This window comes from Saccopteryx leptura, chromosome 3, assembly GCF_036850995.1.
Source record: "Saccopteryx leptura isolate mSacLep1 chromosome 3, mSacLep1_pri_phased_curated, whole genome shotgun sequence".
In the NCBI taxonomy this organism is placed as follows: Eukaryota; Metazoa; Chordata; class Mammalia; order Chiroptera; family Emballonuridae; genus Saccopteryx; species Saccopteryx leptura.
The window spans coordinates 70,137,044-70,152,588 of NC_089505.1; the positions used below are offsets into that span (position 1 = coordinate 70,137,044).

The 15,545-nt window shown below is 48.0% G+C and overlaps 2 protein-coding genes across 2 annotated transcripts; both read right to left on the bottom strand.

The window, feature by feature from the left end:
• Nucleotides 1-530: 530 nt before the first annotated feature.
• LOC136398204 (uncharacterized) lies at nt 531-5,464 on the bottom strand. The gene is given in 3 exon segments (XM_066372578.1): nt 531-3,188; nt 3,190-5,130; nt 5,249-5,464. Coding segments are annotated over 3 exon segments (4,815 nt in total).
• Nucleotides 5,465-12,166: 6,702 nt separating this feature from the next.
• On the bottom strand, nt 12,167-14,147 carry LOC136399277 (sialic acid-binding Ig-like lectin 14). Its single transcript, XM_066374331.1, has 6 exons — nt 14,110-14,147; nt 13,652-14,049; nt 13,155-13,433; nt 12,864-12,911; nt 12,401-12,658; nt 12,167-12,288 (listed from the first exon to the last, which is right to left on the bottom strand). The coding sequence occupies exons 1-6, from the start codon at nt 14,145-14,147 to the stop codon at nt 12,167-12,169; spliced, it is 1,143 nt and encodes a 380-aa protein (XP_066230428.1).
• Nucleotides 14,148-15,545: the final 1,398 nt, after the last annotated feature.

Here is a 15,545-nt window from a genome sequence, read left to right on the forward strand (position 1 = left end):
AGGTGAAATTGGTACATGGTCCCTTTCCAGACCACATGACTGTCTGAGTGGCCTTGGCATGGTTATATCCCCAATTTGTAGGATTCCCATCCCCCAGGCAAGAGGAGGACTTACTCAACCCTGGGGTATTTCCCCAGGTGGCTCGAGTTACAGTAATAACATCCCAGGAGGAGGTGGGTCTCCAATAAGTTGTTCCAGTAGTTTCACATCCCCATGCCTTACAATAGAAGTCCCCTAAACCCCCACAGTCCCAAGCAACATTCCGATTCCGACCATCACGAGGACAAACATAGAAATCGGTCCTTCTAGTGGCTGCCCTTAGCTTCGGATCCGCACACCCAAACCCCCATCCTGTAGGTCCATTTCCCCAACACGGGCATTGGCCAGATTTGCAGGGAGGTGGGTCACTTGGGTCAACAGTAGGAATATCCCAAGTTTTTAACCCCGCTGCGAGTTGACAAAGGTCTGGATACAGGGACGGCCACCAAGTCCAGGGGGGATGGTCATTGGAAGTCACTTCCCATACTATATTAGTGGGCCCCGATATCACCTGCCATGTCTGCCGGGTCGGTTGGTGGGGATTTGTTGTGGCGGCGGACACGCAGCTTGAGGCGATTATCTGTTTTCTCCACTGTCCACTGGTCATCAGGAGCAGGAGCAGGCTTGAGGTGTGAAATATGGATCCAAGCAGCGATGCCATCGACCTTTACAGCAGTGCGTGTGATGAGGAGGACCTGGTAGGGTCCTTTCCAGCGGGGTTTGAGGGTCCAGTGTTGGTGTCTCCGGACGTAGACGAAGTCCCCGACTTGGTAGTGATGTGGGGTCCCGTCTCCTGCCGGCTGGTAAAGGTCAGACAACTGTTGACAATGTTGTACTCTGGCCAGGGCCTGTAACCTAATGGACAAAGGGGTATTTGGGATATTTAAGTCAGAGGGGGATAAATCCCGAATAGGCGGAGGGGTTCCAAAAAGTATTTCAAAGGGGGTTAGGTTAGTTTTAGCGGAAGGGGTATTCCGAGCCCGGAAAAGAGCATATGGTAGGAGCATTACCCAATCTCTATGGCCAGTCTCTATGACTAATTTAGTTAAGGTCTCTTTAATTGTTCTATTCATTCTCTCTACTTGTCCTGAACTTTGGGGTCTATAAGCACAATGTAGTTTCCAATCAATCCCCAAAATTTTGGCTACCCCCTGGCTTACCTGGGCCACAAACGCCGGTCCGTTATCAGACCCTATTACCTTTGGAAGGCCAAATTTAGGAAAGATTTCTTCCATAATTTTCTTAATTACCACCGCCGCTGTCTCATGTTTGGTAGGGAAGGCTTCTACCCATCCTGAAAAGGTGTCTACAAAAACTAAGAGATACCTTAGTCCATACTTGGCAGGTTTTACCTCAGTGAAGTCTACTTCCCAATATTGGCCTGGTCTGGTGCCTCGGAGATGGGTTCCACTGGTTCCTTTTGTTGGGTAGGCATTCACCATTTGGCAGGCCTTACAAGCTTTGACTATTTCCTTTGCTATTTGCCTCTTCTCGGGAGTGGTCAATGTTTTATCATCTTGAAGCAGTTGTACCAATTTGTCAGTCTCAAGGTGGGTAAGATGGTGGGCCATCTGGAGGAACTTCCGAACATCCTCAGGTTCCTCTAAGTGGGTCAGGGTGGGGGATGGCTCTGCTTCTATAGTGAGGATGTTGGAGGCAGTCCTCATGGCTACTGCTCGAGCCTCTTCATCTGCCTTCCTGTTGCCTTTGGCTACTGGGTCTTGCCCTTTCTGGTGCCCAGGGCAATGGACAATGGCTAGCTCCTGTGGGAGCATGATAGCATCTAAGAGGGCTAGGATTTCTTGTTTGTGTTTAATGTCTTTACCTGCTGATGTAAGCAGGCCCCTTTCTTTGTAAATTGCCCCATGCACATGTGCAGTAGCAAATGCGTACCTGCTGTCTGTGTAGACGGTGGCCCGTTTACCACTAGCTAGTTCCAAGGCCTTTATTAGAGCTATTAGTTCTGCCTTTTGAGCTGAGGTTCCTGGGGCAAGTCTCTCTGACCAGATTACTTTTTCCTTGTCTACCATCGCAGCCCCAGCTCGGCGTTCTCCTTCATACAGAAAACTGCTTCCATCAGTATACCAAATCAAGTCAGATTGTTGCAATGGTGTGTCCCGCAAGTCTTTCCGGATCCCAGCTTCCTCGGCTAGGATATCCCTGCACTGATGGTGGACAGTTCCCCCCTCTTTCCTGGGTAGCAGGGTGGCTGGGTTCAAAACAGTTGGAGAGCCAAAGGTAATCCTGTCTTTATCTAACAGGAGGCTTTGGTAATGAGTAATACGGGCATTAGTTAACCAGCGGTCTGGAGGTTGTCTTATTATGCTTTCCAGGGCATGGGGGGCGACAATAGTCAATTTCTGGCCCAGAGTCAGTTTGTCAGCGTCTTTGACTAGGAGGGCCACAGCGGCAATCACCCGTAGGCACCCCGGCCACCCTTTTGCGACTGCATCTAACCTCTTAGAGAGATAGGCTACTGGCCGTTTCCAGGGTCCCAGAGACTGAGTCAATACTCCTTTAGCTATCCCTTCCTTCTCGTCTACATAGAGAGTGAAAGGCTTCTCTATGTTGGGGAGTGCCAAGGCCGGGGCAGACAACAGTGCCCTCTTGATTTGGTCAAAGGCCTTTTGCTGTTCATCTCCCCAGGTATACTCAGTTCCATCCTTTAACAAGGGGTACAGAGGGGCGGCTAGTGCAGCAAAGCCAGGTATCCATAGTCTGCAAAAACCTGCTGTGCCTAAGAATTCCCTGAGGCCCTTCCGATTTTTCGGAGGCGGGATTTGAGTAACAGTCTTTTTCCTGGCCTCAGTTAGCCATCTCTTACCATTTCGGAGAGAGTAGCCCAGGAAGGTGACTTCGGGTTGGCAGATCTGGGCCTTTTTGGCGGATGCCCGATATCCCAGTTTGGCCAGTTCGACAAGCAGTTTTTCAGTTCCTTGTTTGCACTGCTCTCTGGTGGCGGCTGCAAGTAATAGATCATCAACATACTGCAACAGAGTTACCTCAGGGGTGGAGGCTCGGTAAGCACTCAAATCCTGGTGCAGCGCTTCGTCAAAGATGGTGGGAGAGTTCTTGAAGCCCTAGGGTAGCCGAGTCCAGGTGAGCTGTCCACTGAGTCCATTCTCAGGGTCCGTCCATTCGAAAGAAAAACAGGGGTTGGCTGTCCTCATGCAGGCGCAAGCAGAAGAAGGCATCTTTCAGGTCCAGTACTGCATACCACTTCCTGTCAGGACTGAGGGTACTGAGGAGGTTGTAAGGGTTTGGGACCATTGGATGTATGTCCATTACTCGACTGTTAACCTCTCTCAAATCCTGGACTGGTCTATAGTCCCCTGTCCCTGGTTTCTTTACTGGTAGCAGGGGGGTGTTCCATTCTGATTGACAAGGCCTCAGGATCCCCTGTCCTAGTAGCCTCTTGAGGTGAGGCCTAATGCCTTCTCGGGCCTCTTTACTCATGTAGTATTGTTTGACCCTTACGGGGGTGGCGGAGGGCTTTAGGTATACTACCACCGGAGGCCTTTGTACTGCTAATCCTGGCCCTGCCGTTTCTGCCCAGGCCTCTGGGAAGCTCTGAAGCCACCTGTCTTCTGTTGAATGGGGTCCGGGGGCAGGGGTCTCATACAGTTTATACTCATCTTCAGCAGACAAGGTCAGCATGGTAACAATAGGCTGACTGACAAGAGGGTTACTGAATCTTACTTCTGGTCCCTGAGGTTTGAAATCAATACTCGCCCCCAACTTGGTAAGCAAATCCCTCCCCAGCAGCGGGGCAGGGCATTCTGGTATGACCAGAAAGGAGTGCTGTACTTTTCCCCTCCCCAGGTCCATTGTCCTTTTAGTTGTCCATGACCTATGCTGGCATCCATTTGCCCCCTGAACCAGGGATTTTTTGTTTGAGAGGGGGCCCAGCGGGTTCTGCAAGGCAGAGTAAACCGCTCCTGTATCCACCTCAAAGTCGATTGGTGTCCCCTCCACATTGAATGTTATCCTGAGTTCGGGGAGGGGGTCCGAACTCCGACGCCCCTAATCTCCTAGGGCAAGGATTTCCTCAGTCTTCTTTTTGTTCTTCTTAGGGCAATCCCTGACCCAGTGTCCTTCTTCTTTACAGTAGGCACACTGGTTAGGTCCTAATTTTGGTTTTTGGTTTGGGCCCGAGGTACTATGCTTTCCTCTTCTATCTTGTTTCCCTACTACGGTAGCCAAAATCTTTGTTAACTCTTTATTTCTCCATTTATCTCGCTTATTTTCCTGCTCCTCACGTTCTTTTTCTAATCTTTGCTCCTTTTCCTCTGCTGTCTCTTTTTTATAGTATACCTTATTAGCTTCCTTGACTAAATCTCTCAGAGCCATGTCCTGTAACCCATCCATCCTCTGGAGTTTCCTCCGAATATCAATAGCCGACTGTCCTATAAAAGCCATAGCCAGTGCCCCTCTCTGTTCTTCAGACTCAGGGTCGAAAGGGGTGTGCCTCCTATAGGCTTCTATTAGTCTCTCTAGGAATCTGGATGGGGATTCCTCTGGCCCTTGAATTACTTCTCTTACCTTAGCCAAATTAGTGGGGCGTCTCGCCGCCGCTCGGAGACCCATCATCAGAGTCTGGCGATAGAGTAAGAGTCGCCGCCTACCTTCAGGCGTATTAGGGTCCCAGTCAGGCCGCCTCAGGGGAAAAGCCTCATCTATAAGGTTGGGGAGTTGAGTAGAACGACCATCAGGTCCAGGAACCAATTTCCTGGCCTCGAGGAGAATTCAGTCTCTTTGTTCTGAGGTGAAGAGGATACCTAAGAGCTGCTGGCAGTCATCCCAAGTGGGCTGATGGGAAAACATAAGAGACTCGAGAAGGTCAGTAAGTTTGACAGGGTCCTCTGAAAAAGGCAGATTATTGTTTTTCCAGTTGTATAGGTCTGAGGAGGAGAAGGGCCAATACTGAAGTGCCAGCATGTTTCCCCCTTGACCGTCAGGGACAGGGGGTCCGAAAGGCCGAAGGGGCAGGGTGACGGCCACGTCATCCGGGGTTTGTGCTCTCCGGCTCCGGGTACCTTGGGCTGGACCCTCCACTGATGGTCCCCGTTCGTTCTGATGTGGGGCCCCAAGCTGGGAACCAGCAGCACCGGCAGGGACATCCCTGGGATAGGGAGGCGGGAGTCCCGAATCAAAAAGAATAAGGTCAGTTTGAGATTCAGGGAGAACAGAGGAGGGAAGGGGAGGATACAGGGATGAAGTAGGCGTCGTTGGCTCCGAAGGTTTGAGTGGAAGCATAGAGCAGATGTCTGGATGAGTTAGAGCAGGTCTGGGAGGGCCCGGAGTGGTAGAGAGGGTTATTGGAAGGGAGGGTGTAGGGGGAGGAAAGAAAGGTCGGACCCATGAGGAGGGTCGTCGGCCAGGTCCTCCCAAACCCAAATATAAGGCTGCTGATCCGGACGGCCATGAGGTCCTGGACTGAAGACGACTGCTTTAACCGCCTTTATGGTGTCTTTGTGGAAGGTTCCAGTGGTCGGCCAACCTACTCCTAAGGTGGGCCACTCGGAGGTACAGAAAGTTTGCCACTTGCGCTTCTTAACAAGAAGAGACAGATTATGAGCTCGGGCATTAACCTCAGACCAATGAGACAGAGTCAGGGACAGTGGGGTGGAAGCTCCTTGTCTCATTTTAATTTCAAAGAGATAAAAAGACAGAAAGAAGGCAACAAATAAGACACTGACAAAAACAGACAAAGCCGGCTGCGCCGCGAACGGCAAAATAAAACTAAAAATAAATCTAACAGTCCGGACCTACGAGCTCGATTGGAAACTGGCAACAAATTTACAGATTCTGTCTGAGACAGCAGATGGACTTCCAAGCGTCCTTGGTCGTCCTCACACTCCAGGGCGTCCCCCAGAGTCGTGGCCTGCGACCCCCTGACACGTCTGTCGGTCGCAGCCAGGAGGGACTCACGTCCCTGCCTGACAGCCACCGCCAGTTTCACTCACCAGACGTCAGGCGTCCCGTGGTCTATGAAGATACTGAATCTCAGTGGGACCTCCAAATGTTGACCGAGGACGCACCAACAGAATTCTAGACTCAGGGTAAAACAAAGAAAAGTTTATTATACTCGCGAGCGGGCCCAAGGCAAGGAAATGGCCAAGAGCCCCGAGCCACTCCAGTAAGCAAGTTTTATACTTATTTTCAGGGAGAGGAGTTGTAACAGTTCTCAGGGTAATTGATGGGCAAACATCTGCTTACTTTCAGGGAGGGGAGTTGTAACAGTTCTCAGGGTGATTGATGTGACATAACCTATTCCCGGGACAGATGAGTCCTTGAGGTAAGGAAGGTGTTAGACTCCCAGGATGACTAGGAACAGATGGAAGTTGTTAGACTCCCAGGATGGCTAGGAATAGATGAGTCCTTGAGATAGGAAAGTCGTAAAACTCCCAGGATAATTAGTGTAACCCAATCCTGGAGGATAGATACGGACTTTTCCAGCTGGGGGCTTTCAACTGTATGACTGGTTACTAAGGCATGTCTGACTAAAATTTAATTTGGGGGAGCCAAGTGCTAAACGCAAAATTCGCTTCTGTATGAACCGCTTGCTTGCTACGCTATAAAAACCCCTAAATTGCAGGCGCTCGGTGTGACTCTGGTGACTGCCACCTGAGCTCACCCCTGCGCAGGTTTTGCTTTTTCTTTGCCATAAAACTTTGTTTAAACTCTCTAAACGTCTCCAGTGTCTATTTTACCCGGCGAGTGCAACAATTGATTGCCTCAGATGCTTGCGGCCTTGCCTTTCCGATAAGCCCCTAATCAAACACCGGATGCCTGCGGCTTCTTCAAGGAGCCTGGGCAAACATCTAGGGGCCGGGTGGGCCAGTTATTGTTTTACAAGCCAAGATGAGTTAAGCAAAGATCAGATGAAAAAGATCAGATGGAATCCACTGTTACAAAACTATACAGGAGAAAAAGAAATGTCAATCAAATGTGAAGTAGGAAATATTGAGTGTTCTTTCTTTATATTATATCATTATTATATTATAGTAACAAGTAGCAATAGTTATTAATAGAATACTAACATGTATTACTGTATGACAGAATTATTCTCTATAAAGAGGCCATCAGAGAGCATCAGTCAGCACCGTGGACCATGTGCTGGGCAGGTGTCAGACTTGTGTGCCACATGGCCAGTAACATAGTCTGTCATTTCTCTGAATTGTCTTATATTTTGACTCTCAGCATTCCAGCTTTTGTGCCTTGATGTACCACATTTTGTATGTTTTTGAATCAGTCATCTCAACACTTGTATAAACATCAGTTTCTAGAAAACCTTCGTCCGCCCCTGCAGCAGGGAGCAGGTGAACGAGAGGTCCCCAGAGCCACCAGCCCCCACCCCGGACTCCTCACATTCTGCAGAGAAGACTGTCTTGTGCAAGCAAAGGACTAAAGACAGCAGGACTCCCATGGTTGTGTCCCCACAGTGCACATCGCTGAGCAGTCTAGCAAATCTCAAGCTGGAATGATAGAAAAGACAAATAATAAGTCTTGGCAAGAACATTCAGAAAGGGGAACCCTCTTGCACTGTGGCTGGGAATGTGATTTCGGGAAAACACTATGTAAATCTGTGTGGCAGTTCCTCAAAAATTAAAAATAGACCCTCCTGACATCCAGTAATTCCACTTCTGAGAATTTACTTGGAGAAAATGAAAACAGTAACCTGAAGGAACACGGGCACCTTTATGTTCACTGCAGGGTTGTTTACACTAGCCAAGATGTGGGAGCAACCTGTCTGTAAATGTATGAATGAATGGATGAAGAAAACATGGTGTATGTATACAATGGAATATTATTGTGCCATAAAACGGAACATGGTCCATCTATATTGTTTTGTAAACTAGTTACAGCATTTGGTATTTTGTTTAGGTCTTTAATACATTTTGAGTTAATTTTTGGATAGAAGGATATGATTTTTTTTTTAAACAAAGATTTTTTTTTAAACTTTTATTTATTTATTCATTTTAGAGAGGAGAGAGAGAGAGAGAAAGAGAGAGAGAGAGAGAGAAGGGAGGAGCAGAAAGCATCAACTCCCATATGTGCCTTGACCAGGCAAGCCCAGGGTTTTGAACCAGCGACCTCAGCGTTCCAGGTCGAAGCTTTATCCACTGCGCCACCACAGGTCAGGCAGGATATGATTTTGTGATGGAAACCTGGAATTGCATGAAAGAAACAGAAGTGTGAGTATAATTATTCCAAATATTCATTATTTAAATACTGTATGTTCTCATTTACATGTGACTCTAAAAAAGCTGAACTCACAGAAATCGTAGACTGGTGGGTGTCAGGGCCTGGGGATGAGGAATGAGGAGATGGAGCTCAGGGGCACAAACTTTCAGCTACAAGATGAATAATTCCTGAAGGTGTCACGTACAGCACTGAACAGTGTTGTATTATGTACTTGAGAGAGGCTAAGGGAGTGTGTCTTTAATGTTATAACCATAACAATGGTAATGATGTGAGGGGATGAAAGTATTAACTAACCTTATTGTGCTGAGCATTTCACTATAAATATGTAAATCAAATATGTACACTGTGCACCATAAATTTACATGTCTTTTATCTCAATAATATCTCAATAAATCTGGAAAAAAACCATTGTTTGCATCCAATTAACTGTAATGTTCTATGAAGTATATCACCTTTATAGATGTAAGATATATATGTTCATCGCAACATTATTCACAGTAGCCAAGACATGGAACCAACCAATGTGTTCTTCAATAGATGATTGGATAAAGAACATGTGGTACTTATATACAATGGCATACTACTCAGTCATAGGAAATGATGACATATTGCATGTACGACAACGTGGATGGGCCTTGAGAACATGATACTGAGTGAAATAAGTAAATCAGAAAAAGCTAAGAACTATATGATTTCACACATAGATGTGATATAAAACTGAGACTCATGGACAGAGATGAAGGTGAAGTTGTTACAGGGGAGGGCGTTGTGAGGGAGGGGTCAGAGGGACAAGTGTAAGGCAGTGGAGAGTGACTGGACTTTCGGTGGTGGGTACACAGCATAGTCAAGAGTTCAGATGCTACAGGGATGTTCACCTGAAACCTGTGTACTCTTATTGATCAATGTCACCGTTAAATATAATTTTCTAAATAAAAGTTAATAAATAAATAAATAAAAAGTTACTGAACTTGCAAAATAAAAATATAAACAATAATAATACCAAAATGAGAGCATAGATGGATGTGCTTTAAGTGTTGAAATCTTTTTATTATGTAGGAATAGATAAAAATACCAAAGGAAGAAGAAAGACAATATATTAAGAATGTATATTTTAATAACTAGACAAATACAAAAGAAAAGCTCACATAAACAAAAATAGAGGAGAATGAATAAATAAAAGACATTGGATTTATTTTAAACAGGCACAAAAGGAGTTTAAGTATAAAAAATAGAAAGAAAGAAACAGGACAAAATGAGGACAAAAAAAATTAAATTGAGTCACATCCAATTATATCAGTAATTACATTATCTGTATAAAGAAAAGCAATCCAAACAGCAGACAGATGGCCAGACTGGATTTTCAAAAAGGAACATAGCAGCACTAGTCACAACTATCAAACTCTGAAAACAGCCAAACGTGCTTCAGGAGCGAATGGTTATAGAAACGTGGAGCCTGAGGTTGGCTGGAAAGTGTAACTAACAGGAAACAGCACAAGGGGGCGTCTGGGAGATGGAATGATCCTGTATTCTAACCTCGGTGCTGGTGATGACACAAATCTACATAGATTCTTTTAAAAAAATATTTTATTTATTGATTTTTAGAGAGAGGGGAGAGAGAGAGAGAGAGAGAAGAGAGAGAAGGGGGAGGAGCAGGAAGCATCAACTCCCATATGTGCCTTGACCAGGCAAGCCCAAGGTTTCAAACCGGCAACCTCAGTGTTCCAGGTCGACACTTTATCCCACTGCGCCACCACAGGTCAGGCTACATATAGATTCTTAATTCTTAAATTCATGGGAATATACAACAAAAAAATAAATTGTCCTATGTGATTATTTAAAATAAAATTAATCTGTGGAAATATCTGATAAGCTCTATTGTTGGGGACCGACAAATAAACAGGGTATATTGCAGTCTGGATTTTGGGGACAGAGGTGTTGGGCCCAACCCCCCACCTCACCTGCCTAATTAAGTTAACAAAGGGCTGAGCTTCAGTACTCATCCTGCCTGCTCATGTTCCCTGGAAGAGACTGGAAGCATGTTTCTTCTTGATGTAAAGTTAGATTGACTAGTATGGTGGGGGTTGTCTTTGAGTTGCCTTGGAAACGTCATTGAATTGCTAATGAATCACATTACCCCGAAAATAAAGAGAGATGTTTTCTGGGGGCGGCCATATTTTTGTGGCTTGGACAGTAGTGACTGTTGGCAATGAACTGTGGCATCCATCGAACCCATCCTGTATAAAACTTTAAGTCTTTGTCTATCTTTCATTCAATTTCGTACTATTTCCCGCTCGAGACCCTGGAATTGACTCGTCGTGTGAGATATGGCACTCTATATGATACAAGGATATGCAAAGATGTCATAATTAGCACAGCAAGAGCACCACACCAATAATCTGACCGCCCCTCCCCCCAGCCGTCACCGTGTCCTTGGTGCTCCGGGTTCTCCCTCAGGAGCGTAGGTGGAGGTGCGTTTCCCCTCACCTGCCTCCATCTGGACACATGTCCACCTGAGCTGCCCGCCCACCTCTCCTCTGTCCAGCCTCAGCTCTGCCCCTCCTTTCTTCCTGGGAGCTGGACCTGGTCATCACCGGCAGGTCAGATGGGTCTGCATGTCGAGTTTGGTGGTGGAAGCACAGTGTGCACATATATAATCATTCATCTGGTTCAACTCTCGTTTTTGCATATTATGCTCAATTTACATTAGATATCAAAAACAACAACAAGTGAACAAAAAACCCTAAGATGAAACAGCTTCAACATAAAAGAACAGATGATTCAGATGTCAGATAACATAATTTGCTTCAAGAACACTCCCCCAGACAGTAAAGAGTAAAGTCTCTTTTAATCTTGTATTCCTTAAAAAAAAATGTTTATTTATAATTAAATGTTGTGATGTAGACACACTGACAGGACAATTTGGGGGATAAGAAACTAAAGTGTCAAACTGGTATTTCTGAAAAATGAGAGGAAAGGTCCCTGAGTTCAGTCCCATCCTGTTACTAGGGACAGAGAGGGAGGATCAGAGGGGTGGGGGGTGGGCGGGACCAGCCCTGAGAGAGAACAAGTCCAGTGGGAGAGGCACAGGCAGAAACAAGGGGCCGTCACTGGGTGGTATTACTTATTTCCTGTTTTCTGTATCTTATGAGACTTAAAACATTAATCATATTTGAGGCCAAAGAGAGACAGCTTTGCCCAGAGCAACATCTTTCCAGAGACAGCCAAGACCTCTGCCAGGAACAGCTTTTCAGAAGCAAACCAACCCACCCTGAGCCCATGGTCCCCAGCCACCCCGCCTGCCCTAAATCTCCCAGGACCTGGGACCAGACACACAGACACCTCCCCACAGACCCGAACCCCAGATTTATTCATCCCAGCTGATCCTAAATGCTCACCCTGCCTTTCCTTGTATTTCCCATGGAAACCCCAATAAAGGCTCTGGCTGGGCTCCCCACACTTGTGTCTGATTTCTGAGGGGCCCCTGCTTCCCCGGGGCCCTGCCTGGTGCGGTGGGGCCTCCTCTCAGGAAATGAAAGTAATACAATCTTCTTTCAAAGACATTGACTCTCCTTCTTGTTATTCAGACATTTTCACAAATTAAAATCCCAATGGTACAACTGAGACAGGTGAGTCCAGAGTTTCCAGGAAGAAGGTGACATTAATGTCCCACAACTGACACTCTAGCATTCCTGCCCACAAATCAGGCCTGCCTTTACAAAAAGAAGAATCAGTCAGGATGTCGGCCTTGTTCTCTGGGGACCTCCACACCTGCAGAGACAATAGGGATCTCAGCTCACAGACTGGCCATATTAGCGCTAACCTCAGGCAGGGTAGGACCGCTAAGCCTCACCTGGAACTAAGAGCCAATCAGAAACTTTTTTGTAGAGACAGACAGACCTGCTCACCTGGAGTAGTAGAGTCAGGTGAGGCCATAGGTGAGGAGAAAGCCGGTCCCCATGAGGGCCCCTATGATCAGGGTGAGGACCAGGGACCAGGAGCCCTGCTGCTCCTCAGTCACACAGCTGTGGGGAGGGGGGCTTCCTGGGGAAGAGCAGAGTGGGCTGATGTTCTGTCCCCAGGACCCAGTCCTGTCCACAGCCCCAAAACTTGACCAAACAGCCTGCCCCCAGCACCCACCTGTCCTGCAACTCACTCTGCACAGAGAGGCTGAAGGAAACATGCTGGGAGCCCAGCGGGTGCCGAGCCTGGCAGGAGAACTCCCCTTCTTCCGCAGTCCCCACGTGGGGCAGCTCCAGGGTCGCGGTGCTGGAGATGGGGGTTGCCTTCAGGGTTCGGGACCCCCGGAACCAGCTCAGCTCTGCAGGGGGGTTGCTGTCAGCTACACAGAGCAGCCGCACAGCCTCGCCCTCGGGGATGGGCAGGGAGGAGGTTGTTTGCAGAATCTTGATGGCTTTGGGGAGAGAAGTGCAGAGAGAGAGACAGAGAGAGGTGTAAAACAAATGTGCATGCTCCCACCCAGAGGAAGTGAGAAAGGTTGATGATTTTTCATCCTTCCCCACCCCTTATTAGATACCATTCAAACTATAATTTTCTCCTCTGCTCCATGGATGACCCAGGGGAAGGTCTCTGCCCCAGAGATTCGAGGTTCCTCTTACCTGTGACATTTCTAAAGAAGATGCCTATGGTGAGGTTCCGGGGGGCATCTGGGACAGAAAGACATGGTCCCGCTTCAGAGGGGAGGCGTGGATGGAAGTCCCCCTGAACCCAAGGAGTGCGTTGGGAACCAGAAAGGGATTGCTGTCCTCTGGCCCATCCCCCACCTGCACTCAGATCCATGCACGAGTGTCCTCTAGCTCAGCCTCCTCTACACACACACACCACTCACACGCATGTACACACAACAGCCACACTACCACCAGAGACCCAGCCATCCCTCAGACACTCACAGAAGACATTGAGCCAGATGGTTCTCTGTGTGATCATGGAAGATCCTGTGCATTTCACCTGACAGGTAAGGCTGGTGCCATGGTCCTGGGGCCTCGGGGTGAAGGTGAGCACCGAAGAATGGAGGGTGTTTGGATTCAGTGAGTCAAGAGCACCCCCCACCCAGGAGAAGGTGAGAGGGCTTCCCCATTTGCAGGCCCCTGGCAGGCTGCAGATCAGCTGTGTGGGGTGGCCAGCCTCCAGAGGCTCCGGAATGTGAATGTCGGGTTTGTCTGTCCGGGCTGAGGAAGACAGAGGGAGACGCTTGAATCACTGCATTTGGAGACCCAGTGTATGACCCTAAGAGGGACTGGTGGCTTAATTCCAAGCCAACCCTGGGTCATGTGCCTCTCATGCCCTCTCTGGGCCCAAGGCCAGGATCAAAGACTGTCCAGTGTTCCTGTTCCAGTTCTTAGACGGGGTCCCAATTCCCTGGGTCCTATTTGGCCCCCTCTCCTACCTGTCACCTGCAATTCCAGCATCTTTTTTTGGTAATTATATCTCACATAATGTCCTATCTCCATTCGGAAGAAGTAGGTTCCTGTGTCACTGATCCTGGCATCTCTGATGCTCAGGGAACAGTCGTTGGCCTTGGGGTCCGCGAGGAGGAAACGGTCCTGAAACTCTTCCTTCACAAGTTTCTCTGGGTTATTTGTGGCCACTGGATCGTCATGGTCTGTGTTGTCCCCATCCCGGTACCAGTAGGTGTAGAGTGTGCCAGAGGAATACCACCAATTCCACAGGAGGGAGAAGGAGCAGGGCACATGGACACACAGACCCTCCTGCACCGTCACCAACCCCTGCACTCGGAGCTCATAGCCTGGCTGCTCCTGCAGGGACCCTGCGGGGACACAGAGGCTCAGTTGTAACCACCACCCCTCCCCCAGCTGCCCGTCCTCCCTCCCTGGGCCCACTCACCCCCCCCACAGCAGGGGCAGCAGCAGCAGGGGCACCATGGATGCATCTGACAGGGCAGAGCGGGTCCAGGTCCCTGTGTCAAGGAGTAAATGTCCAGCTGTGAGGTGGAACAGAGTTTGCCCCAACAGGAAGCTGTGGGTGTGAGAGCTGTGACCACGCATGAAAGGGGAACTTCGGCTCCACAGGCCGTAGGGGTGCAGTGTGGTCTGAGAAATCATCCTGTAGTCCTGGCCATTGGCTCAGTGGAGAGAGCACTGGCCCAGCACATGGATGTCCAGGTTCAATTCTTGGATGGGACACACAGGAGAAGCAACCATCTGCTTCTCCCCCCCTTCTGTCCCTCTTCTCACCCTCTTCTCCTGCCACAGCTGTGGTTCAATTAGTTCAAGTGTGGCCCCAGGTACTGAGGTTAGCTCAGCTGGAGCACATCAGCCTCAGGCACTAAAAATGACTCAGTACTTGAGCATCAGCCCAAGAAGGGGTTGCCGGGTAGATCCCCATCGGGGCACAAGCAGGAGTCTGTCTCACTATCACCCCTCCTCTCACCTAAAAAAAAGAATCATCCTGTCTCACCTCCTGCATCACCTGACACAGCAAGTGGATATACTGAGGCCCCAGAGGTGGAGATTCTTGTCCAGATGTCAATCTAAAAGTGATCACATTATTATCTTACAAAGAGGCAATGAAAGAGCATCAGTCCACACTGTGAGAACCCGTGCTGTGCAAGTGTGTCAGACAGGTGTGTCACATGGCCAACAACATAGTCTGTACTTTTTCTGAATTGTCTTGTATTTTGGTTTTGAGCATTCTGGCTTTGATGACTTGATGTGATATGTTTTCTCATTTCAGAAATGTTCATGTGTGCCACGTTTTGTATTTCTCTTTGAAGCAGTGATCGATTTAACATTTGCATAAACATCAGGCTTCATAAGACCTGGTCTCACTGTGCAGTGGGGTCCAGGTGAACAAGAACCAACCAGCTCCACCCCCCCCCCCACCCACCTGGACTCCTCACGTATAACAAAGAAGATTGTGTTGTAAAAGCAAAGGATGAAAGAAAGCAGGATTTCCATGGTTGTGTCCCCACAGTTCACGTCACGGGGCGGTCTAGCAAATCTCAAGCTGAAATTATAAAGAAGACAAGAAATAAAAAGTGTTGGCGAGAATGTTGAGAAAGGGAAACTGTGTTGCACTGTTGGAGGGAATGTGAACTGGGGCAGCCGCTATATAAATCAGTAACACAGTTCCTCAAAAACTAAAACTAGAGCTGCCATATGATCCAGCAACTCCACTCCTTCATAGTTATTTGGAAGAAATAAAAACACTAACTTGGAAAGATACATGCGCCCCGTGTTCAATGGAGCGTTCTTTACAGTAGCAAGTTGTGTGAGCAGTAAGTGTCCACAGGTAAACGAAGAAAATGTGGTACATAGAGA